This window comes from Apis laboriosa, unplaced genomic scaffold (genome assembly GCF_014066325.1).
Source record: "Apis laboriosa isolate Shangri-la unplaced genomic scaffold, ASM1406632v1 scaffold16_cov148, whole genome shotgun sequence".
In the NCBI taxonomy this organism is placed as follows: Eukaryota; Metazoa; Arthropoda; class Insecta; order Hymenoptera; family Apidae; genus Apis; species Apis laboriosa.
In genome coordinates, this window is record NW_025222129.1 from 3967152 (window position 1) to 3990521 (window position 23370).

At 36.6% G+C, this 23370-nt stretch overlaps 2 protein-coding genes across 3 annotated transcripts in view; one reads left to right on the top strand and one right to left on the bottom strand.

Annotated features, from left to right (window-relative positions):
* Positions 1–60: 60 nt before the first annotated feature.
* On the bottom strand, positions 61–1153 carry LOC122711244 (ragulator complex protein LAMTOR4 homolog). Of its 2 annotated transcripts, none has more exons than XM_043929815.1 (3): positions 1032–1153; positions 504–582; positions 61–410 (listed from the first exon to the last, which is right to left on the bottom strand). In XM_043929815.1, the coding sequence occupies exons 1-3, from the start codon at positions 1055–1057 to the stop codon at positions 171–173; spliced, it is 345 nt and encodes a 114-aa protein (XP_043785750.1). In that variant the 5' UTR covers positions 1058–1153; the 3' UTR covers positions 61–170. The 2 variants fall into 2 exon arrangements, with proteins under 2 accessions (XP_043785750.1, XP_043785751.1); XM_043929816.1 differs by lacking the exon at positions 1032–1153 and adding an exon at positions 696–994.
* A 1830-nt stretch (positions 1154–2983) lies between these two features.
* Positions 2984–23370, top strand: part of LOC122711030 (zinc finger protein 423) — an 84992-nt gene continuing 64605 nt past the window's right edge. The window contains exons 1-3 of the mRNA XM_043929409.1: positions 2984–3470; positions 14998–15078; positions 15211–15273. Of these exons, the coding sequence (XP_043785344.1) occupies positions 3431–3470; positions 14998–15078; positions 15211–15273 (184 nt within the window). The 5' untranslated portion in view covers positions 2984–3430. The remainder of the gene's footprint in view (positions 3471–14997; positions 15079–15210; positions 15274–23370) is intronic.

Consider the following 23370-nt stretch of genomic DNA (forward strand, 5'->3'; position numbering starts at 1 on the left):
AATAATATAATAAAATATTAAGTAAAAATATATTTGTTTATAATGGATTTAGAAGTTTATTTTACATTTTTATTACATTACACTTTTTTAAACTTATATTCATTATATTCATTATATTTAATAAAAATTGCTTAATATTTTAATTTTATTCTTGTATAAATAAATAATATTTATACATCAATAAGAGGTTGCTCAACAATTGCTGTTGTTGAGGATACCAATTTTTTTTTCACTACATGAATCTTTTTATTTGAAAGACAGATAATATAACAATGATCTGGATATGTTATTGATATTTTATCAAAAACTTCATTATTAGGAAATGCTTTTGGATCAATTTTATTGGTTAATGTAACTAAACCTACAATAATGTTTGCAAATTTTTCATCATTTTCCAGTTCACCTCCAGACTAAAATAAAATATATAATTTGAAGATTTTTAAAATTTTGTAAAAAATTAACAATTAGAATAGTAATACATTTATGTAGAAAAAAAATATTACCGTTAACACTGCACCATCTTCTGTCAAAATTAAATGCCCAATTTGATCTGGAATTCGTTCCAATGAAAGCATATTTTTCCTGTTATATATAATTCAAATATCAACTTTATTTTTAATGCAAAATATATAAATGAAACTATGTTGTGTTGAATTGTTTTTAATACACTTTTTTTTAAACATGAAAATTCTAACCTGTTGATTTAAAATAAATCGTTCTAATGCATTAAATGTATTATTGGAGACTTATTTATAACTGGAGACTTATTTATATAGATTAAAAAAAAATTAAACAAATTAATTACACTTCTTTTATAATTGCTAATACATGAAATTACAACAAAATGAAAGCTACCAAGCTATGAGTTGACAACAATATCAATTCATACATGTGGAAAATAAACACATTTTCTCTTTATGTAAAATCACAGATAAAGTATAGAATAGATCTAATATTCAATGCATTTTTTGAGTCATTTCTCGGGAGCACTAGAATTATTTTTACCATATTAATTTTTTTTTCAACACTACCTTTTTAACTCAGAAGATTGCAACATTAATAAGAATTGGAATTGAAATTAAATTTTAATATAAAATTACAAAAAGGAATAGAACAAATATTTTGTTATAAAATATTTTATAGACAAAAAAATAAAGAAGGATAAAGATATAATAAAAATTTCAGCGCCATCTCCAGAATTGTAAATGAAACAAATATACGAGAAAAAAAAATATTAAATAAGAATTAATTATCAGCGTCATCTCTTTAGCATTTAGCAAATGGTGTTTATTATCAATCTTATTCTATCAATCTCATTTATTTTATTCTATTTTTGGAAAAATGTTTCTATCATTTAAAAGATGGCGTTAATAGTTAATTCTTATTTTATATTCTATTATTTATTTTTCTTATTTATATATGTTTCATTATTTATATATGTTTCATTGAATTTTTTGAAATTGATTCAATTTTTACTTTATTTTTGTCCTTTTATCATTAACTAAGAGATTTCTTTTTTTTGTCTATATAATTTATACGTCATGACACCATTCAATTATAATTCATAATAAATTATCAATTGAAAGTTTTCAAAAAAAAAAATCAGAATTAGAAATACTTGTGATTCTTATGATTTTAATAATAAAATGTTTTTACTTTTTATCAAATTTTAATAATATGATAATAATAATAAATAATAAAATCGGTGTTTTATTGTTATTTCTATTATATAAATATTATAACATTTACAATTTCATATTAATAATATGTATAAATAAATTTAATAATATATTTAATTATTATTAATAATTATTAATAATTATAATTATTAATATTATTAATATCAGGTTTAATAGCAATATATTTAAATTTATATTTTATAAAATATTTTAAAAATTGATATTATTTTTATTGTACTGCAATAAAAATTATAAGCATAATTTTTTTATTTATATTTATGACTAATTCAACTCATATATAAATATATCTATTATTCATAATTATAAAAAATTTATGAATATAATCATATATATAAAATATATATGAATAAAAATAACATATATATAATGATATAATGCATAAGGATATTAATGAAAGAATATATCAAGCAAATTATTTTTAAAATCTGTTGACAACTTTTATGATTGAAATTTAATATATTCATTATTTTAAATATAGAAAACAAACACATTGATTTTCTGTGCAATCGGTATTTCAGAATATGAGAATATGAGATTATATTTATCAATATCTTGTAGTAGAATTCTGCTATTTTTTTCTTGTCGGTAATAACACAGAATATGTCCCGATTAAAACAATATCACAAAATACAAATTTATATAATTTATATAATATGGAAATCTTGTAAAATAATTAAAAAAAAATTTAGAATAAAGAAAAATGAAAAAAATTTTGTATTTTCAAATAGTTTTATTTTATATGTTTTTTCAATTTTCAAAATGATTAGACATAAAATAAGAAAGTAATATGAATATATTATCTGAATATATAATTCTTAACTTCAATATAATTAGCTCAACTTAGTTCAAATATAGGTAAATTTTTTTTTTTAATAAAAAAAATTATTTATTTTAATTTAATATTTAATTTTAGCATTTAATTTAATTTAAAATTAATCTTTTATGAAGTTTTTTATATTTAAATAAAAGATAATAAAGGAAATAGCAATTTAAAAGAAAATAGAAAACTAAATGAATAATATTTTTTTTATATAAAAGATGTTTATAAAAAATTATCGGATTAAATACATTAACAATCGCATTGTAATTTCTACATAAATAAATTTATTTCAGCTGCATTAAAGAGAGAATTGCGCAGGCTGCTATCAGTAAGGAACGACGCACGCGTAGAAGTAAGAGTCTCAGTGGTTCTCTGCATCAACGACACTGCGGTATCAAGTACGGTGTCATTCGTTGCGCGTCTTCCAAGCGCGTTTGTTCTGTGTTCGTATTATGTTTAAACGTTCGTTTGTCTAGAACCACGTGAAGCCACGTGGTTTCCGGTACTTGAATTATTGTTTTAAAAATCTGCGAATCTTAGTGAGAAAATTATTCTATTCGTCATAATATTTTCATTTTTCGATTCTGCAATTATCGAATCATTTATCGATAATTGCGTGAAAATCGATCTTTCGATTCTCGAAGATGTTATTTTTCGTCACTATGGTTACGATTCGCGGGTAATTGAGAACGGTTTCTTTATTCGAATTCGCGCGAAATTGTCACTTCGGATCGTGTTTACACAGTTTTTGTCTACAGTGCGCATTTCAAAACAAAACTGTCGACATTTGGGCACAGTGTGGTTCGTTTCTAGTGCATATATGGATTAAATTGAGAGGAAAAGTGTGAAATGTGACTGAATCGTTGTTGCTGATTTATTACTGCTACCCAGCCAGCAGTGTGACGCTGCTATGTCTAGAAGGAAGCAGGCAAAACCTCGATCTCTGAAACGTGAGTCTTTAGAATCCTTTTGATCGTTATCAGATATATAGGAATTTCATGAGTCAGCTTTAGAATGCTTTATATGCAAGCGTTCGCCACGCAGATGTTTCTTTTTTTCTTTCGGCAATGTTTACGAATTCGCCATATGCGATTGCAACACGTGACTACTTCGAGACATGGTATGTACGGTATCGAGACCTTGAGTTTGTATTGGCAACAAAAAATTTAAGATCGCGCAGAAATGTAATTTCCTGGAAAATATTGTTTCCCGTATATAAGTGTTATTTAGAATCGATTACGAAATCTTTATTTCGAATGATATATTATAATGAAAACAAATGGATAACGAGATCACGTGTTAAGAGGAAAGATTGAGAAAGATGTCGTTGCATAAATAGTTATGATTTCAATGGTATTCCAAAATTAAAATTATATGCAAAATTATATAAAATCGTATAACATATGTTTGTTATTTCAAAGAAACATTTTTTTATATTATACATAATATTATAATTATGCAATGATGCAAAGTATTTGAATATATATATAATACTGGATAAAATAACACACTTGATACATTTGAATGTTTTATATAATTAAAAAAAAGAAATATACATTTTATATATTTAATTTGTTCTCTAAAATAATACATATTTAATGTTGTGATATAGAAGGAAAAAGTCAAAAAAAGAAATACATACATAACATGAGTTAATGTTGGTTGAACAATATGAACTCTTAGTAAGAAATTAAAATTATTTTAGAAAGATATTTTATTAAATACTAAATATTTTATTAAATGTTAATATTTAATAAGATTATTTTTTTGTCGAACAATATTTAATAAACACGAGTTGTTTTATATAATTTTTTTATTCGTTTTTGTTTTAATAAGCAGTTTGTAATACTACTTTTTAATTTTTTTATATAATTATATTATTTTTCACTTACATATACAATACATGGATGTCTTTTCTGAAAAATTACTTCAAACTGTTACATGTGTTAATCGATATTTTAAATGATAATTGTTATCAAACATTTATATTTTTTTATAATAGTTCAATTTTCCTATAATAAGTTGATTCATTCCTTGCTATATCTATTGTATTGTTAAATAAAACCTAAAAAAATTAATATAAATTAGAAGAATGCATCGGAAATATAAACAAAAACAATAATAAAAGTATTATATTGTCCAAGTTTATTAAATTGTGTTCTATAAAAATTGTTTTCAGAATATTATAAAAGGATTGATTGTAATAGAAATAAATTCAACTTTTTACATAAAATTATCATAAATAATATTCCTCGAAAGAAAATCGTCGCTTAAAGCAAGAGAAAAGATTATATATACGTAAAGATCATAACATATTTTTAGAAATTCATTTTTAGAAATATGTTTGATAAAACGAATCAAATCCAAATATTTTTATTATCATCAACGATCTAAATACTTTGAGATAATTCATAATAAGTATTAAGTACATTGAAAAGAAAGGAACGAAAGAAAAGATAAAAAAAAAAAAAGGAAGAAGTACCAAGTTTCCAATCACCAATCCAATCTTCGCCAATTTCAGAAGCTTCGGCCGATTCTCGTAAACCGTGCTCTACGAGCGTTCCGGTGAAGGCACAGGTGTCCGCGCCACCAACCAAAAAAAAAAAAAAAAAAAAAAAAAAAAAAAAAAAAAAAAGGAAAGAAAGGAAAAACGAAAAAAAAATCTTTGGATGAATGAAGGAGAAGGTGACAAGGCGCGCGGGTTAGAATAGAGAAAGAGCGTGTACGAGAGCAGCTTGTTCCCATCCGGAATATGATCAGGGCGTACGTGTTCCCGGATAATCGGGATAACGAGAGAGACAGAGGGATCCGGTCAAACGTTTGGTGTAACAGAGAGAGAGAGAGAGAGAGAGAGAGAGAGAGAGAGTCATAGATAACAGGCTAAGAGAGAGAAAAGCAAGGGAAAACGAACGTAACAGGGTGAAATGGTGGAGGATAGATAACGCGTGTAGGATGAAAGGAGAGGATTGTGGAAAAGACTACGTACTCGGCCAGCGAGGGAAATAGCGATAGAAACGCGAAGTGAGCCACCTAGTAAGGGAAAGAGATGGAGGATAGGGGGTGGAAAGGGGGAGATGGAAGAGAGAGACAGAGTCAGTAGTCAGCCAGGATGGAATTAGGTGGAAACCCGCGGGACTGGTGCCACTCCCCGTGGAATTCCCGGCCTCTGTAATCACCAGTTTTCCTATCCTATCCAATTCTGGTCGCACTGCTTCCACCTTCTCTCTCTCGATCTCTCTATTTTTTCCCCGTCCTTCCTTCTCTCTTACTCCTTCTCGCGCGTCGTCCTTTCCCGCTTTTTATTTTTTTCTCCTCTTTCTTCTCTCTTTTCCGCTTCTTCCTTCCTTTTTATTCCTCGTTCCACTCTATCTCTTTCTCTCCTCTCCTCTCCTTTCCTCTTTTCCTCCCTCCCTTCCGTTTCTGGCTTCATTTTTTGCTCGTTTTCTTCGATGCTATTACGCGTGGGTTGATTTTCTTCTTTCACTTAGGATCTCCCTTCTTTCATCGTGATTTTTATTTTTATTTCCTTGTTACGGATGCTGTATATCTCGCGTATAGATAATAGAAGATTTTTTTTTTTTTTTTAATCACGAACTGAGCTTTGTTACTTATAATCATCCTTCGTCGTTAGTGGATCATTGATTCGCTATCAATAAAATGATCTCTAATAATCGCATTATATCTCTTTCTTTGTATATATATATATATATATGTAATTTTTTATTTCAGAAAATATTTAATACTATATTAGTGAGTTTAATTTGGTATGGTTTAATTTGATTAAACTAACAGGAGAAACATTTATCGTTCCCTATGTTTTCATACTGTCTTGGTCGCAAGTGGAAACAGACAGGTCAAGGCAGACGTCTAGAGAGACGTTATTGCCGAGTAATCTTCAGAAATTCTCTCTTTGTTTCAACAATCTATTTCTCAAATATTATCGAACGAAATAATTCTTCTGAATCAAATTCTTCTTCGAATCAAATAATACATTTACTTTTATTTATTTAAGAAAAAAGTTTGAAAACATCGTAGGATTAGTAAATATGATATAATAATTTTTCGAATAGATAAAAATCTATAAGGGAATTTTGATGATGATTTATATGTTAAACATTAATTGTTTAATTTTACAAAGGAACGTAATCTCTGATACGTTACATTCGAAAGTAAAAGAGACGAAGAATTCACGTTTCTCAAGAATAATTTTTTGAAAATTACGAAGTATTAAAAGAAATCAAGATTGCTACGAGTTAGAAATATAATTCAGTAGTATAGGTCAATGTATATCTCAAACTAGTGACACGAGTCAATATCGCAGTTACATCTCTTTGTAACGATACCGTTCTTCATTTTCGCACAAGGACTTACATTTCCATCGTTTTTCTTTCACGTATTCCATCTTTTATACCTCGTATTTTCCCAAACTACTTTCCCAACTTGTCCAAAACTCTCTCTCGCGAAAAACTTGCTCGAGAGCATCGGTGATAAAGCAAAATTACCAGCATTCGTTATCCTTAAAATCTTATCTTAAAATCTACTACAAAAAAAAAAAAGAAAAAGAAAATTATCAAGAAGAAAATTTACGCGAAAAATAACAAATTTATGGAGGAAAAAAAGGAGGGGGAGGAATAAAAATTTCTCGACGCGTTTAAAATCTCCAAAAATATAATAACGCGAAACAAAAATTTCCCTACGGAAGGAGCATGGAGAGTTCATGAATCCACGGTAGAAATCGTCGATTTCTGGCAAAAGCAATTCGATGTCGTCCTCCCGGATTAGCCTGGGATACCACCACCACAGTGATCGCGGTGGAACATCACGAACACGCGGTTAGCCACGAAATAGCAAGCCCGACCGATAGCATTGCGAGCATCGGTGATATAGGGTGTTGCTAATTAATGCACAATAATGAAGCTGGGCACAACCGAAGCTGTATTAATGGATTCCAATGCCCGTCATAACGTGGACGATCCGTAGGTGCATCGGAACCGTACGTAATTGCGTTAATGGAGGGCCATCTGTTTGCGCTGTCGGCTTTTGGGCTACTTACGCTCGTCACTCGTTCACCGAATGATCATCATCCAACGACCTCCACCCGTCTCTCTCTCTCGGAAATTCGGACATTTCCTGGGATTTAATGGCGACCTTAGTGCGAACTGTTCCCCGGTTACGATTAATATACCGATTCTCGGTATAATTGGGATGGAACGAACGATCGATTATTTTGAAATATTCACGGATCATAAAGTTTTGAAAATTGTTAAATGAAAAATAATCATCGTATTGCGTGGATTTGAAATGTTAAAAAGGATTTACGATCTTGAAGGGGATTAAACTTCTAATCTCTATAGATGCTTACTTAAAAATTTCTGGCGATAGATTCGTATTAGTATCGAAGAGAAATTCTTGGCTGGAGTGAATATTCGTCGCGAAATTCACAATCAGGATTCACAATCATTAATATTCCCCATTACGTAGGAATATTCGCCATCCTCTGTGATCGTATAATCGTAAACATTATAATCGGGAATCAGAACGCAACGACCCGAATCACGGCGCATTATGCTTCAGGGTCGTGATTGTAATTTGCGTCTCTCGCCTAAATGCGTATAATAATAATCTCTTAATTAACGCGCGACGTAACAATTATCAACGCGTTTCACCACGCGTTTCGTCAATCTTTCGAATTTTCCTCCAAACTCCCACCCCAAAATCCATTCGTTTCCATCGAGAATCCATGATTCTTTATCGGTCATTTTCCATCATATTATCCTTTGCCACGAATTATTATTTATCATTTCACGCGTTAATAAGACGACCAATGAATTAAAATTTATTAAAACTAGCGCGTGAGAATAATTTTTTGTTGATTTTCTCTCGAATAATGGAATTAAATTTATCACCGTAAGATTAATTCCCTTCGTCGGAGGAAAATTTCCAGTAGTCGAGTTCGTTTTCTCTTCTTCTTCTTCTTCTTCTTCTTCTTCTTCTTCTTGGCCTTACACAGAAGCAGCAGAAGAAAACCCTTGAAGAGACGTTTAATGGAATAGAGAGGGTGGATGCAGCGGTAGAATGTAAATTTCCAGCTTACCCTTTTAATCCCTTTAATCGTGGTTGCTCTAAAACTTAATCCGCTATTAGTTTTTGCAGTGACAGCCCTAATTCCTAGCCAGTGGTTATAGTGATTATAATGTAACTTCTAAATAGGATTAAGTTATCGGCTTTTCGGTGAATTATCGTATGCCAGGTGTATATGTCACCGGTGAAGGTAACGACTGACCATTCTGTTCATAGAATGGAGAGGCACTCGTGTGTGTGTGTGTGTGTGTGTGTGTGCCCGATCTCGAATCTTAATCTCATTTCAATTTAACGCAAGTGAGGGAGGTTTTGATGGAGATTAGAACGATGAACAAATTTACTTTCACTCGTCGATATCATCCGTGCAAACCTATCCCTCAATTTCCAAATTAAATAAACAAAACAGAAATAAGCAGGTAAAACTCGATAATCGCGAAGATCGAGTTAACATAGCTTTATTATATACCACAGCGTTAAATCATAAACTGAAACGCAAATGCAAAACTCGATCGAGAAGATGTCGAGAAAAAAGAATTCTCCACAGGCGGGATATACTCTGAGTGCAACAAAAGGTTCGAATCGTCTTCCTCTCTGTATCTTGTATACCGCGCGATTATACGGCGCAAAGGAAGGTACGAAAGAAGAGGGAAGAGGGGGGCAGAGAGAGAGAAAGAGAGAGAGGGAGAGAGAGAGAGAGAGAGGGAGAGAGGACAAAGTGGGCGGCGTGTGTCGGTGGTGGGTAACGTTTGAAACGGTGGAACGTTATAAAAGTGGCCCGGCATGCGGAAGCCACGGCCGGCAGAAGGAGAGGAGACGTCGTGGAAGACATGGCCGGGACACGCGGTATTCCTTTGAGGCAAGGCCACGCAAGACGTTTCACGTCCGCCGCGACGTTGTGCCCGTCCCTTTTGCGGCCAATTGCGCGTCGCGTGCTCGAGGAATTACAATCGGCGTATGCACCTCGTCTCTCTCTAAGCTCGTTTCTGCACCGGTTTCTGCGTTCCTCCTCCTTTAGCTCCGTGCCCGTTTCCCGCCCGTGGATCGAAAGGTCAGTCGCGTTTCAACCAAACACTGGTTCACGCGCCAACGAGAGTAGTATGTCTTCAAGATGCCACCGACTTACGTTTATCATTCATACACACGTTTCAACAAAGAAATTTATCAACCTCTCTCAACTTCTAAAATTATATCCTTTTTTAATCGATCGTCCATTTCGATAGTGATAAGAAGAAAAATTACAAGATCGGCGCATCTCGAGCGCATTGCGATCGATGATTGAAAAGAAAAGGAAGAAAGAAAGAAGGGAAGGAAATCGTTCGAGCGTCCACCCACCGCGTTAACCCAGAAAAAGGCATAATAGAAGAGGAAGAAAAGGAGGAAGGAAAAAAAGTGTCTGGCCGGGAGGAAAGCGTGGCGCCAAAGTTATCCCGCAATATCCCGGGTGCTCCAGGTAGCGTGTCGGTGGCAGAGGGTGTTCGTCGGCGGATGCGCCGCTCCCGCGGGAGTCTGAGCCCGCGTCAGGGCTGGCCGGGGTTAAGTTCCCTCGGGAATCAGCTCGACTTCCCTTGTACCAGCCACCCAGCCAGGCCAGGCTACAGGAGCCACCAGCCCTTCCCCAATGGCTGCTCTCTCTCTCGGCTGTCTGACTGGCTGTCACGAGTCCAAGACGTACGGCGGCTGCAACCCGGGGAGCAGAGATAGCAGTCGCTCTGGATAACCCGCAGGACGGTGTCTCTCCTTTATTCACGGCATATCGATTAATGACTGGAAACCCCCTGCTGCCTCCGTAACCGTCCCTCTGCCTCCTGGAATCGACGTCTCGACGCGGCCATCCTCCGGAGATATCGTTACCCGGATTATCGTAATCGGGAGCCATCCACTTTTCTCACTTTTCACCCCATCCATCTGGTTTCTGAGTAGATCATCGTATGTGCACCGTTGTTGATCGAATTATTTATTTTTTTCTTTATAAGAGACGACAGAGAGGAGGATTTAGAAAGATTTGGAAAGAAGAAAAGAAGAAGGAGAGAATTGTATTAAGATAGTCTGATAATTTTACAGATCGAGGGAGTGGTTTGAGTAGTTATAGGAAGAGAGGAGTAATAGGAACGAGGTTGTAGAAACTGTTGAATCACGAGCAAATGCGGTTTGGTCATTTGGCCCTGACCGAAATTTCAGATCCTATCCTCTCGGATTTCCGTCAATTCATTCCGTTCAAACGGTTGTAAAAACTGTGAATGTAAACTTTGGCGCACGACCGGTTTAATAACGATCTCGGTATATCGTTGGGATTACTATATAAATAAGGGTAGAACGAAAGGGGAATAGAATTATAGTTTGAAAGTATTAAGTGACAAATTGGTTTGGACGTTGATGGATTCGTGTAGTTAGAAATATGATGTTTAATTGCTTTAGGTTTGCTCGAAAGTTTGCGCGAAAAAGGAAAACTTTTAGGTTTTTCGTAATAATTGGATGTGGTTTAGAATTTACAATTTGGGATAGAAAAAGATAGAATAGAAAAATTTTGCATATTATATCGCGCTCTAAAACATTTTTACGCGTGGGTCTTTATGTAGGAGGTTTTGGACGTCTCAATATGCGGTTATCATCTTCGTGCATATAGATTGGCTTATAATAATACGTTTCTTTAATATTAATTCGAACACAATTTCTCATACTACTGAGTATACTTTCGCTGCATCGAATGAATACAAAATTTACTTCAACTTTAGACGTCTCTTTTATCCGTTCTCTCGAACATATTGTTTTAACTGCACATAGTTTCTTTTTTAACTGATAATTTTTATCTATTTCCAAACTTTTCAATCTCGACAGAAGAAAACAATTTCAACTTTCAATCGATTCTACTCTTCTAAAAATCCTTTGAAAAATTAAAATATCCAAATCGTACACTCTTAGATACACTCTTTATAGATACAATAAGCATATAGTTTTAGTTCTTTTTTTTTAAATTGACAATTTTCATCTATTTCCAAACTTTTCAATCTCGAAAGAAGACAATTCCAACTTTTAATTCATTTTTTCATTTACTTATTCTGCTTTTTCAAAAATTAAAATATCTCAATCATACCTTTTTCATAAGATACAATAAGCACATAGTTTTAGTCCTTTTTTTTTAAATTGACAATTTTCATCTATTTCCAAACTTTTCAATCATCTCAAAAGAAGACAACAATTTGAACCGATTCTACTCTTCTAAAAACCCTTTCGAAAAGTTAAAACGTCCCAATCATGCACTCTTTATAATCAGATACAACAAGCACAAAGGACAATTCCCACAAATTCCCAATTACCAAACCCAAACCGAGGCCACGAACCAATATCTGTTCTCGGAGCCCAGCCCAACGAATTAAGCCCGCCTAACCCAACGGCTTAAACGGAAGCTGCAATTTCCCGGCCCATAGGGTTACCATCTTCGTCGTTGGATGAACGCGCGGAATACCAAAACCTCTTCGCCTCCTTCTTCGTACGCGCCTCTCCTACGAATTCGCCTTCGTAAACATCGTAAACAACAATTGGACAATTATTTGAGGTGACGATAATCGTAAAGGTAAAGGGATTGGCCATTGCTCCACCGCGTGCATCCTCCTCAACAAACGTTTAACGTTATGAGGAGAAGGTGGTTTCGTATCATTGATATCCCGCGTTGCGGACCAAGGCTCTCCCGTTTCAGGGAGAAAAGGAAACGACGTAACCCCTCGAAAATACCCCTCCTCCTACCTCGAGCGCGTTGTCCTCCCTGGCCAACGTTAAACGGATGTATTATTATGAGCCCACGTAGCCGCCTCGTATCGGGATAACTGCATATTGCGGCTTAACTCTGCAACGCGTTGCGCTTTCGATAACGTTGGTACGGATACGTGGACGGGCGTAAAACTTTGGCCTCCGTTCCGCGTTTCTTCTGTATATATCCGTTTACGATGATTGGATTTTATCGGATTTTTTTTTTTTTTGAAATATCTTTGGAATTTTGCTCGAGAAACTAGAAATCTACGAACGACTATTTTTCGATAGTCTTATCGATCTTAAGATTGTTCAAACGAAATGAGTGAATTTTTAATTATTTTAAAACGCATCTTGTAATTTATTCTTGACAATCGATAGAAAATTAAACTCGTTCAGTTTAGAGTTTGATTCGAGTCGATCGATAAAAAAGTCGGTGAAGCTAAGGATCCGTTAAGAAGAACGGTTGAATAAGAAGGAGCAACAGTTGAATAATCGCTTGAACGCGAGAGAATAAGGGGGTGGAACAATTAGGCGGAGGCAAGAAAGGTGGGAATCGATGGAAAAGTCGACGCGAGCTCGAGTTGCCGATGATGGATGAAGCATTAAACTCGCGGTGTACGTCCTAGAACGGCACGAGGCGCGAGAGCCGTTGCTCGACGGAGGCTGCTTGACAGCTGACAGGGTGGAGGGTGGCAAAGGTTCAATCCAAGGGCGGTTGGCGTGGCGCTGCCTTGGCTTGATGTCTTGTAGAATATTTAAGACCGTATCTACCATCCCTCGCGCTCCTTGTTTCACGTCTCCAGGCTAATGCTCCATCCATAGAGGATGGAGAGGATGTTCCTTCCTCCTCCCTCTTTCCAATAAAGTCGATGGACGTAGGAGCTTTCTTTCCTCGGTTCGAAGGCTTCATCAAAGTTTCCCGATTATCATATTAAAAAAAAAAAAGGAAGACCTCTCTCCTCCTCCTCGTTGCGTTTTTACGCTCTTCTTCGTTCGTCTATGTCGTAACCATTTTATTTTATAGGGAACAGGAGGAGGGAAGGGTAACTTTGAAAAGGAATTTTGACGAGAAACTACGAAATAACAGATGTTTGTCGTATCTAAATAACTTAATCGTTGTCGAAGTGAGGAAAGTTTAAAGCGACCTTCTTCCCTTAAATGGATTATTCAACAAAGAAATTCGCAATTGCCTGAAAAGAGAAGAAGAAGAAGGGAACGTATTAACGGCAAAAATGTAACGACGAATGTACGCTCTCATTTAGAAATATCGCGCGGAACGGATCGATCGTAAATTGGATCGGTATAGCGTAACAGGGCAGATCAGCGAGTTGTGCGAGGAGAACGGCCTGGTGGTCGGCCTGTATATCATCAAACACGTAACGACGAGCCGTGTTTTCAACATGAAATATACCCACGGACCGTACTGACGTGGATCCCGTATAGCGTGCCATCCGTTTGTCACGTGGGACCACAAAATTAAACTTAAAAAATTACACCCCTGTCCACGTGGCCAACAGGTCGTTTGTTATTTTGCATCCATTTTCTCCCTCTTTCATCCGTTCGCCCCTCCTCTCTCTCTCTCTCTCTCTCTCTCTCTCTCTCTCTCTCTCTCCCTCAACCCCCTCAACAGGACAGGATTTTCACAGGATAAACTTCGCCATTCCGACCGATTGCCACTATTTTCCAAGGTGTCGAATGCGAATTTGTTTTTTTTTTTTTTCTCTCCATCTTTTCGTTTCTCTCTCTTTCTATCTCTTTTTTGAAATTGATCGATCTCTGTTTTTACTTGAATATTTGTTACGTGGAGGTTTACGAGAGGACGGATAGATTTTTTTGAGGATTATTGATAGAAAGATTTGGAATGGTTTGTGATGCGAGAAATTAAATGAATGAGAGGGTGGATAAGGATTAATACGTTAATACGAGGAACGATTTGAAAGTTTACAACACGTGGAAGCATTTTGAGGGATTAATTAAAGCGTAGTAGTACGGACTGCTTCCGTGGCGAAAGAGTTAAATATTTGTTTAGTTGCTCCTCGGTTATTTTACCTCCGTAGTTTACCTCGTGTGCAAACTTATGGATCTATGAATATATATATATAGTTCTAGAGATAAATTTTATCTACGAAAATTACAAATTGAATTTTCATTAATTATTTTCAGAAGGAAGGAAAATTATATTTTCCTATACGGGAAAAATTAAAAATTAAAAATTAAATAAACGAATATTTGTTAAAAAGATTCCCCTTTTGTAATCAGTCTCACGCGACAAATTCATTCTCAGGCATTTTTAAAAACATTTTTACACGGGATACGAATGAAACGGAGTTCGTTAAAGGCAAAACTTTATTCGAAAATCTTGTTCATTCGTCGTTGCGGACTGGTCCGCAAAAAATCGTATTATTAATCGTTTCTCGCCGCTGTTACTTGGAATTCATATTCGTACACATATTCATATACGCGTATCCTACGGAATGCAATGTTCACGTGCACGTGAAAAGGGAGAAGAATTACAATTTCGTTGCTCGTTCCCGTTTCTTTTCCCTTCCCTCTCTTTCCTTTTTCCCCCCCTTCACGCAAATACAGATTTTATTCTTCGAGGCTGATATGCAAATGAAACGGAATTAATGGTTGCTTGTCTCTCCGCAGGAGACGAAGAGTGGGACGACGGGAACGAGCAGAATGTCCTGGAGGTAACCGAGCAGGATAATGAGGCAACGGGAATTAAGCGTGAGTGTTGCTAAATACTTTCTCGTCGTTGAACGAGTTTACGTTAAATCTAGATAGTTAAAACGATATTATAATTCCAATTAATTCTTTTCTCTTTTTATATAAATTATCGTAATTCGTAATTTATCACAGAGGACGAGGAGGAGGAGGAGGAGGAAGAGGAGCTGCAGAGAGCTTTCAGCCACCACTCGGAGGGTGAGTAGATGATATCGAAGCAATTTATTACTTTCTAATCGTCTTGATTGAGGACGAAGACAAACGTTCAAAATTATATACGATTTTTACCATTTTACCATTTTTACCATTTTAAAAATGATTCAACGTTGCACAATCGTCGAAACGAATACGATTTCATTTTTACCATTTTCAATATGATTCGAACGATTGAAACAATTGAATTACGACGATAGATTTTTAAAAAATGATAGATTTATTCCATTTAATAATACATAAACGTGTATTGGAGATAAAGAAACGATTACGATAAATTAAAAAGGGGGCAACGTAGCGATAGTTTGAACGAGAATACTCCGTCGATATGCGCTCAGTTTACGCGTTTAACCCAGTGAGAGGGAAGAATCGGTTTTCGCGAGCGGCAGCTTCTTCCCCGTTGCACCTCGGCACAATGAAGCACTGCCGGCAGACGACTATCGTTATGCAGATGCAACAATGGGCAAGGAATTGAGGGTGGCACGGTCGGCGCATTCTGCCGCATTCTGGTGCATTACTTTTATCAGTCCTCGCGGGACATTGGTTCGCGACGCAACAATGCGTTCGTTGACACGTCGTCATTGTTCGTAGTCGCCGTTCAAGAAAACCTACCTACCGCCCACCTTAGACCCTATGAATATGGGACTCCATCCTTTGTCCCGAAGGATCCTTCCGTGTCGCGTGCACCGTTTCCTCCCTCCCCTCGCTCATCCGTTGCAAACTTCTCCTCGATACTATGCAAGAGGAAACAAGCGAGAGGGTTCGAACGAGTGGTGGAATTGGAGCGATTATGATTGGGCGGTTGATCGATTGGGTGAAATGAATTTGAATTTCATCCGTTTGAAATTATTCTTCTCGAGAAGAAGGGATAGGGATTAGTAGGAATTAATAGGTATAGATATTTTGGAAGGATTGAATCGTTTTCATTTCTGATCTTTGCATAAATTTCTTTTCGTAGAAGGAATATATGAGGGGGAAAGAGATGGAGGATAACAAGGATAATTTTAATTATTGATAGAATTATTGTGAATTCGTTCTACGAATTGGTTCGTTTTTGTAGAAATTGGAGGAATAAAGGAGAAGGCGTTGAGATTTTGAAGAAATTGAAGAGGAAGGATCGAGTGTTATTGAATTTCAGGTTTGAAAATGGCACGATTCGCCTATGCTGGCTTGCACGTAATGGCATTAAGCATCGTGCAAGGGGCTGTTCCCAGTTACTCCACGCACGTGGTGCATAGCATATGGGGCAGAGAATAAGTGCTGGCCGGGGCAATTCCTTTCAGAATGGTAATAGGGGCTCAGGTGGTAAAGGTGATCCGAGTGTGCTTATTATGTCGATATATCCTGTCCATAGTATAGCCGGGACGAACAATAGTATCTTAACGATATAGACCCGGATTGTTTTCCCGATAAATCATTTTCCCTTTCTCTCTTTTTATTACATAGTTTGTTATAATGTTCGTATCGTGAGAAACGAATGGGATATTAGGCGAAAAATTGTCCATTTGTAACGCTGAAACGTCGAAACTGCGCGATAAATTTCCATTACGCGTATTATATCGAGTTGCCCCGGTAAAATGTACGAATTCATTCTCTCCAACAATTTTCGATTATCCCGTGGTATAATACTTTTTTTTTTAAAAAAAGACTCGTCGTTAATTTTTCATCACTTCTTTTTTTCTTTAATTACAAGATTTTAATGTTGTTTTAATAGCTTTCGGGATCAAGGAATTTCAATTTTGTTAAATGTCAATTTTGTATTCGAAATTTATTATTTCAGAATTGACAATATTGTTCAAATGCTTCCATGTATCTTTTTAAGTTTGATTTGATATAAATCACTCGTCATCATTTCTATTAACATTTGAATCAACATTAACTAAAAATCCAATCCAATATTTCAATCATATTTCCCTTTTAAAAAAACAAATACAAAAAATTCCACTCAACTCCTAACTCCTAATCAGAATCTCTCTCCAAAAACTTATCCCAAATTCCAAGATAATCGATAATCTCCATAGAACTCATCGATCCAAGGCTCATCGATCTCGATCAATCCGTTCAATCCACCTTTGCACCCCTCAAATCGCGAATCAACGATTTAATAAACGCACGTAGCTATCCTCTTCCAGTAATGAGCAGCAATGGCGGGTAGCTAGAGATCCTCCCCCCTCCCCTCGTATTAAAAAGGAACCGAGCCACGACGATGTTTTCACTCGGGTAGAAGCGTCGACAGCCACGAGAGAAAGAGGGAAAGAAATGGAACGGGAGAGGTGGAGGGGGAGGAGGAGGAGGAGAGCCATCGAGGCATCTCCCTTGGGAGTCGGTGGCCTCCTCGGGGATACAACCTCGTTCCGAGCTCCTCCAAGCCGGTTTTACCTTGGAGTATAAAGCGGACGCAAGTACACTTGGCGAAAGGTAAAGCTGAAATAATAATCGGCTGGTGCAGGGTGGAACGGATAAAAGTCGGATCTCGCTTCTCCTCGGGGAGGAAGAGAGGCAGATCTGTTCTCGGAAAAGGAATTTTGCGAGTTGGAATTGGTGTGCGTGTGCGTGTGTGTGTGTGTGTGTGTCTGTTGTGGGTTACGTAAGAAAGGCCAACGAAATTTTATGGGGGACAGGGGAGGGCGAAGATTGGCGGTGGAATCATTAGGCGAGATTATACGAGGAGGCTTGCCTCCCCCTCCTCGATCTTTCACGCGCGCCAGAAGAGAACGGGGAGGAGGGGCTGTTAACGGGTTGCATAGGTGGCTGCTAAATGAAATTTGTTGTTGCTCGTGAGTTTATGCGGAGTGGAAAAATTTTTGTGAGTAGAAGTGTGTGTGGATAAAATTTTATTGTGGATCGCGAGTTGTAATGATAAACGAGGAAATTGACGCGAGAATAAGAGAAAATAAGAAATGAGAAAAGAACAGAATTTTGAGAGGACGATGGATTAAATGAAATTTGTTTGGGCGCGGTGATGGGGATGGAAAAATTTTTGAGAAATTGTGGATCAAATTTTATCGTAGTTATATTCGTATAAGCGATAAATGAACATCGAAAGTTGATGGTGCGGAGGATAAGGAAAAATAATTTTCATTTGCGAAAAAAAGAAAAGAAAGAAAACGATAAAAATAATTGAAAAAAGGAGTGAGGCTTTTGCGATTATTTATATAGAGTAAATTTTTCTGATTTAGTTGAATGAATCGATAAGAGAAAATTAGGAGGAAAGGAAAGAAAAAAAAAGGAAAGAAGAAATAAAAACGATAGAAAGAATTTTGAGAAATAAATTTTTCCCGGCAGCATGATCAATGAAACGTAAAAAAAATAATCGATCGAAATGACGAATCTTTCTATAGGACACGCTTGTATACAACCAGATGCACATCATCTATGTATTACGATTATCCTGGGAATATTGGCTCGGTTTCATCCTGAAGATCGTTGGTCGAGGGGATGGGGCAGGTTAACGCCTTGCACTAGCAGCAAAAGAATTCCGAGGGTGGTTTCTGTTAGTGTTTACTTTTTCCTCTCCTTTTTTTCTTTCTTTTTTTTTCTCCATCGAAAGGGTTTCTATCGCGAGGGAAACCCGCTGGGTCTCAATCATTCGAACAACACGTTCGCGTCCCTTCTTTCTTTATCGATCCCTCCTTTCTTTTTCACGCCTCCTTCCGGTAGACCAGATGCAGCCAATTAGGAATTAACCGCGTGCATACGTTATCGCTTGACAAAGTTGCGTCGAATAGATGTTTTTTTTTTAAGGATTTATTCATTGGTGGCGAAGAAGAAATCGTCGCTTGGAAACAATCGAAGGAAAGTTGGAAAAGAGGGATGCTCGGCGATAATTGTCGCGAACAATTCCATTATAAATTCAAATTCACAGATTTGATATTTCCACCAAATATTATTAAATTTTAGTCGAAAAGTATACGGAGATACATGGAAAATTGTAAAAGGAATGAAAAATAAAAGGATAATTTGATGAAATTTTTTTCTTCGGGCAATCTTAATTTCCATTTTTCATCGAAGAAAGTTGAATTTCATCCGCGAACGAATGTACTCGTGTTTATCATTATTATTTAACAGACAGGAAAGGCACGCATTTCGCATAATTTTCTTACCTCTCTCTCATTTTTTGTTGCTTACCATCAGGACCTTCCGACCTTTCCATTGGAAGAAACCGAGATCTCCCTATTTTCTTAATGTCAGAGATTTCAATTCGAATCAAGTTTTTGTTCGATTTTTCAAGGATCAATCTTGGCCGACTATTAACCCTCTAACGTAATAACTTCATGTCACTTCATCCAATCTTATTTTACTTTTGTTCATTCTGATGATCTGCTTGTACATTAATTATTTAAAAAAAATAATCGATCTCTGGATTCAGCCAGGGATAAATCCAATCTATATCCCATACACGATTCCAAAACAAATCTCTTTGAAATCTTCTCTCATCGCCGAACCTCACAATTTCAAATCGATAAATAAATTTATCGCACAAGAAACCAAGTGAAACCTAAAAATAAACCTAATCTAAAAAAAAAAAAAGAAACGTTAAACGAGCGTAAAAAAGAAATAAACGAAATAAAACCAAAAACAGAAAGAGAAAAAGAATCAAAAAAAGAAAAAAAAAAAGAAATATATATATATATATATATATATATGTACATATATAAAAGAGAGAGAGAGAGAAAGAGAAAAAGTTCTCCATTTTCCCGTGGGAAGTTGGAAAGTCCTGTAGCTTGTACAGCCACACGACGTGAGATCGCAAGAGGTGCACGAGGAACAGGGCACGGAGGTAAAGAGGGCGCTGAGGGAGGGGGAGGGAGGAGAGGAGGTAGAGGAGGAGGGGTGGCACGCGAGGGGAGTTGGAGGCGAGGGTATATTATGGGGAATGCCAGGGGAATCCCGAGGGATCGGCAGAGCAGCCCAATGCGCATGCGTCGAGCTGATTAGTTCTCCCTCCACCCGCCTCCTCCGCCCCCGCCACCCCCTCGCCACTGTTCCGCGTTCCCGGAGTACTGGCAGCGCCAGAGGAGAGCACCGAGTCCCGTGGGATCTGGCCCCGCTGCCTCTTCGCACTTTCCACCCTCCCCCTCCACCCTCCCCCTTTCGACCATCCCTTCGTTACTCGTTCGCTCTCTTTTCTTCCCTCCTCTTTCCTCCTCATCTCGTTACGTTTTTTCCCCTCCCGTTATTCCGCTTCTTCTTTTTTCTTTTTTTTTATTATTATTATTCGGCTTTTTAACCTTTTTTTTCCCCTTCTTTCTTCGTTTCTTTTTTTCCCTTCTTTTGTTTTCTTTCCTTTTCGAAAGTTGCCTCTGTTGTTAGATTAATACGATATTTTTTATCGTTTGTTTTATCGTTTGTTTTGTTGTGGTATTTTTGTGAGCGTTGTTGCAAGACGTTATATTTTAATGTGTAAAGTTAAACAATTAGGGAGGATTTGAATGATTTTTAATAGGTTTTTCTTTTTATTTAGGGAGGATCGAATTTCGAGAGAGTACTTGCTTCGATAATTTCTAATATTTCGCGTCATTACGTTCGACGTGTATGCCCCAGAGAATAAACGAGCACGCGAAAGTACGTGGTACGAGGATCGAAAGGATTAAAGAGTGAGAACGTTGTTCCCAAAGAAGAACAACTATCACTAAAAATACACGACCTACTCTCTTAAAAAAAGACTCTTCCAATCCAAAATTTTTCAAAATTTAACGAACCTCATCCTTCTAAATCTTCATCGAAAAAGAAGACAAGGGAAAAATTATTTTCAACTGTTACCATCTTGTCCTTGTTCCTATAATTTCCACTCGAGAAGAAAGAAAGAAAGAAGAAGAAAAAATAAAGGAACGAAGGCCTCTTGATTCCTGAAGGAAATTATCTATCAGATTACTACCCTATCCCGAGAAACGAAGAGAAAGAGCGTATCCGCGGTTTATTCTCGAATGGCTGTTGATCAAGGAGCAAGGAAAACGGCTTTAGGTACAATGGCACTTTCTCGATGCGACTGTACTCGCCGATATAAGGTTGTCCCAGGTGACGAGCTGCCTCGGGCCATGGCACAGCTCTACGTATCCCTTGGGGCCGACTTCTAGGTTTCTCCTTTTCTCTCCTCCTCCTCCTCCTCCTTCCTCTCCTCCTCGATCTCCTCGTCTCCCCTTCCTCCTTCCCTCTCTCTTCGTCTCTTGCGTTTACACCGCGAGAGGGAGGGAGAGAGGGCTCAGAACTCACACACGTGGAGAAGTTGAGATACATGCGCGTTTTACACGCGCGATACGGATGCACCTGTGCCAACCGTGGGCCGAGAACGCTTCGAGTATCGGTCGGAGTAACCTCGCCACGGGTAAATTTTTTAAGTTACGACGAAGATTGGATGAAATTAAAGGTTATCGATGGAGGGTATACATACGTACGAGTGGTGGAGGAACATCGAATTTTCTTGCAGAGTTTGTTGTTGGATTGGATATATTTCGTATATTCCGATGAACGAGCAATTTTGCTACGTTTGTTGCATTAAGAAATGGATTGTCTTGGGAATTATTTTGGAATTTAAAGAATTTTTTTTTAGGAGAGGGATTGATCGATTCTTGAATATTCTTAAATTGAAACAGAGATTGGAAGAGAGTCACGCTTCGTAATCAGTCTGTTCATAACGAGTCTGATCATGATCGTCACGTTCTATTGCTGAATGTATTAGCAAACAAGCTACGAACACCACCAACTTCGTACACCGAATTAATTGAAACGAAATTCTCGACGTCGCACCAATGCCAAAATTTAATTTAACATTTTACACAAATATCAAATTTAACCAGCTCGAGAATCGTTCGTGTCGATAGGAGCAATCTCTCCAGTTAAAATAATCGAGGAGAGAAAAAAAACTGTCGGGGAGGGGGGAGGGAAAAATTGAGAAAGTCGTCGCGCGAGGCGAGAACGTTGAAAACATCACGAACGCGACGCGCCTTCGCTTGAATTTAATCACGCGCGCTCGAAGTCGTAATTGTGACACCGTGTATACGAACGTGACACCGTGTATCTTCCATCTTCCCGTATGCATTCCAAATTGCGCGGAGGGCACATAATACAAACCTAAATTCGTGCACGTGCACGATCATATCTGTCCGGGACCAGGGATGGCGATCATAAATTTTCACTTGCGGCAATATCTGGCTGTTCAACGATGTTGTACGAGCCTGGAAGGGTATGCCGCTACTGTACATTACTGTACGTTTACATTTGTAAGGGAGTGTAAAGGCTTGTTAAAATTAAATCATTGATTAGAGAGGAATTTTTGGAAGCTTCGTAGATCCTCTAAATAAGAAAAGAAAATTTTTTGACACGTAATTCGTAGAATATTTTTTCCTAAATATTCGAATATTGGTTTCGTTTCCATCGAACGATTAATCCTTTCGTGCTATGATTACGGCGATTGTCAAACATCGGCGAGGAAAAATATCTCGCGTAATACGCGTAAAAAATGCTCTCCTCCCGTTGCGAGGAAACATCTCTAGTGGCAGTTGTAAATCAACTCTCGCGTTATTCGACCAGGTTTTCGCGTGTAACGCGTGGAAAAATGCCCCGCGCAAAAATTGCATGGTTTTTTAATCTCCGCATCAGGCGGCGTAATTATTTTCTTCATCGTCAGACGCGTATTTTGCTTTCGTAATTACGCCTTCACCAACGCAACTAACGTTGATACTCCCTTTTTCTTTCTCTATCTAACTTTCTCCTTCCTTTTCCTCTCCAATCTCTGTCGTTCCTATCATCTTCTTATACCATCCTCTATACCATTTTTTATCCAATAATTAAGAAAATTTTATTCCCTCCCGCAAATCGATCTTGAATTTTAATCTAACTTCTGATTACGAATCAAAATTACGGACTATAAATTTTAGACAGAGAATTCTGAAACCTCTTTTTCTCTCAAAAGATATATATATATATATAGATCAAGCAAAAAAAAGAAACGAAAAAAAAATAAATAAATGAATCTAATATATATAATAATAAATAATATATAATATATAAATATATTATTATACATATAATGATATATAATAAATAAATAAATAAATAAATGAAATAAACCTTTGGATTTGA

Bases quoted from the DNA above. Each gene is read 5' to 3' on its own strand.
- LOC122711244 (XM_043929815.1), bottom strand. From the start codon at position 1,057: ATGTTGCAATCTTCTGAGTTAAAAAG. The intron at 583-1,031 runs GTAGTGTTGAAA...TATATATAACAG, and splicing joins CAATCTTCTGAGTTAAAAAG to GAAAAATATGCTTTCATTGG. The intron at 411-503 runs GTAATATTTTTT...ATTTTATTTTAG, and splicing joins AAGATGGTGCAGTGTTAACG to TCTGGAGGTGAACTGGAAAA.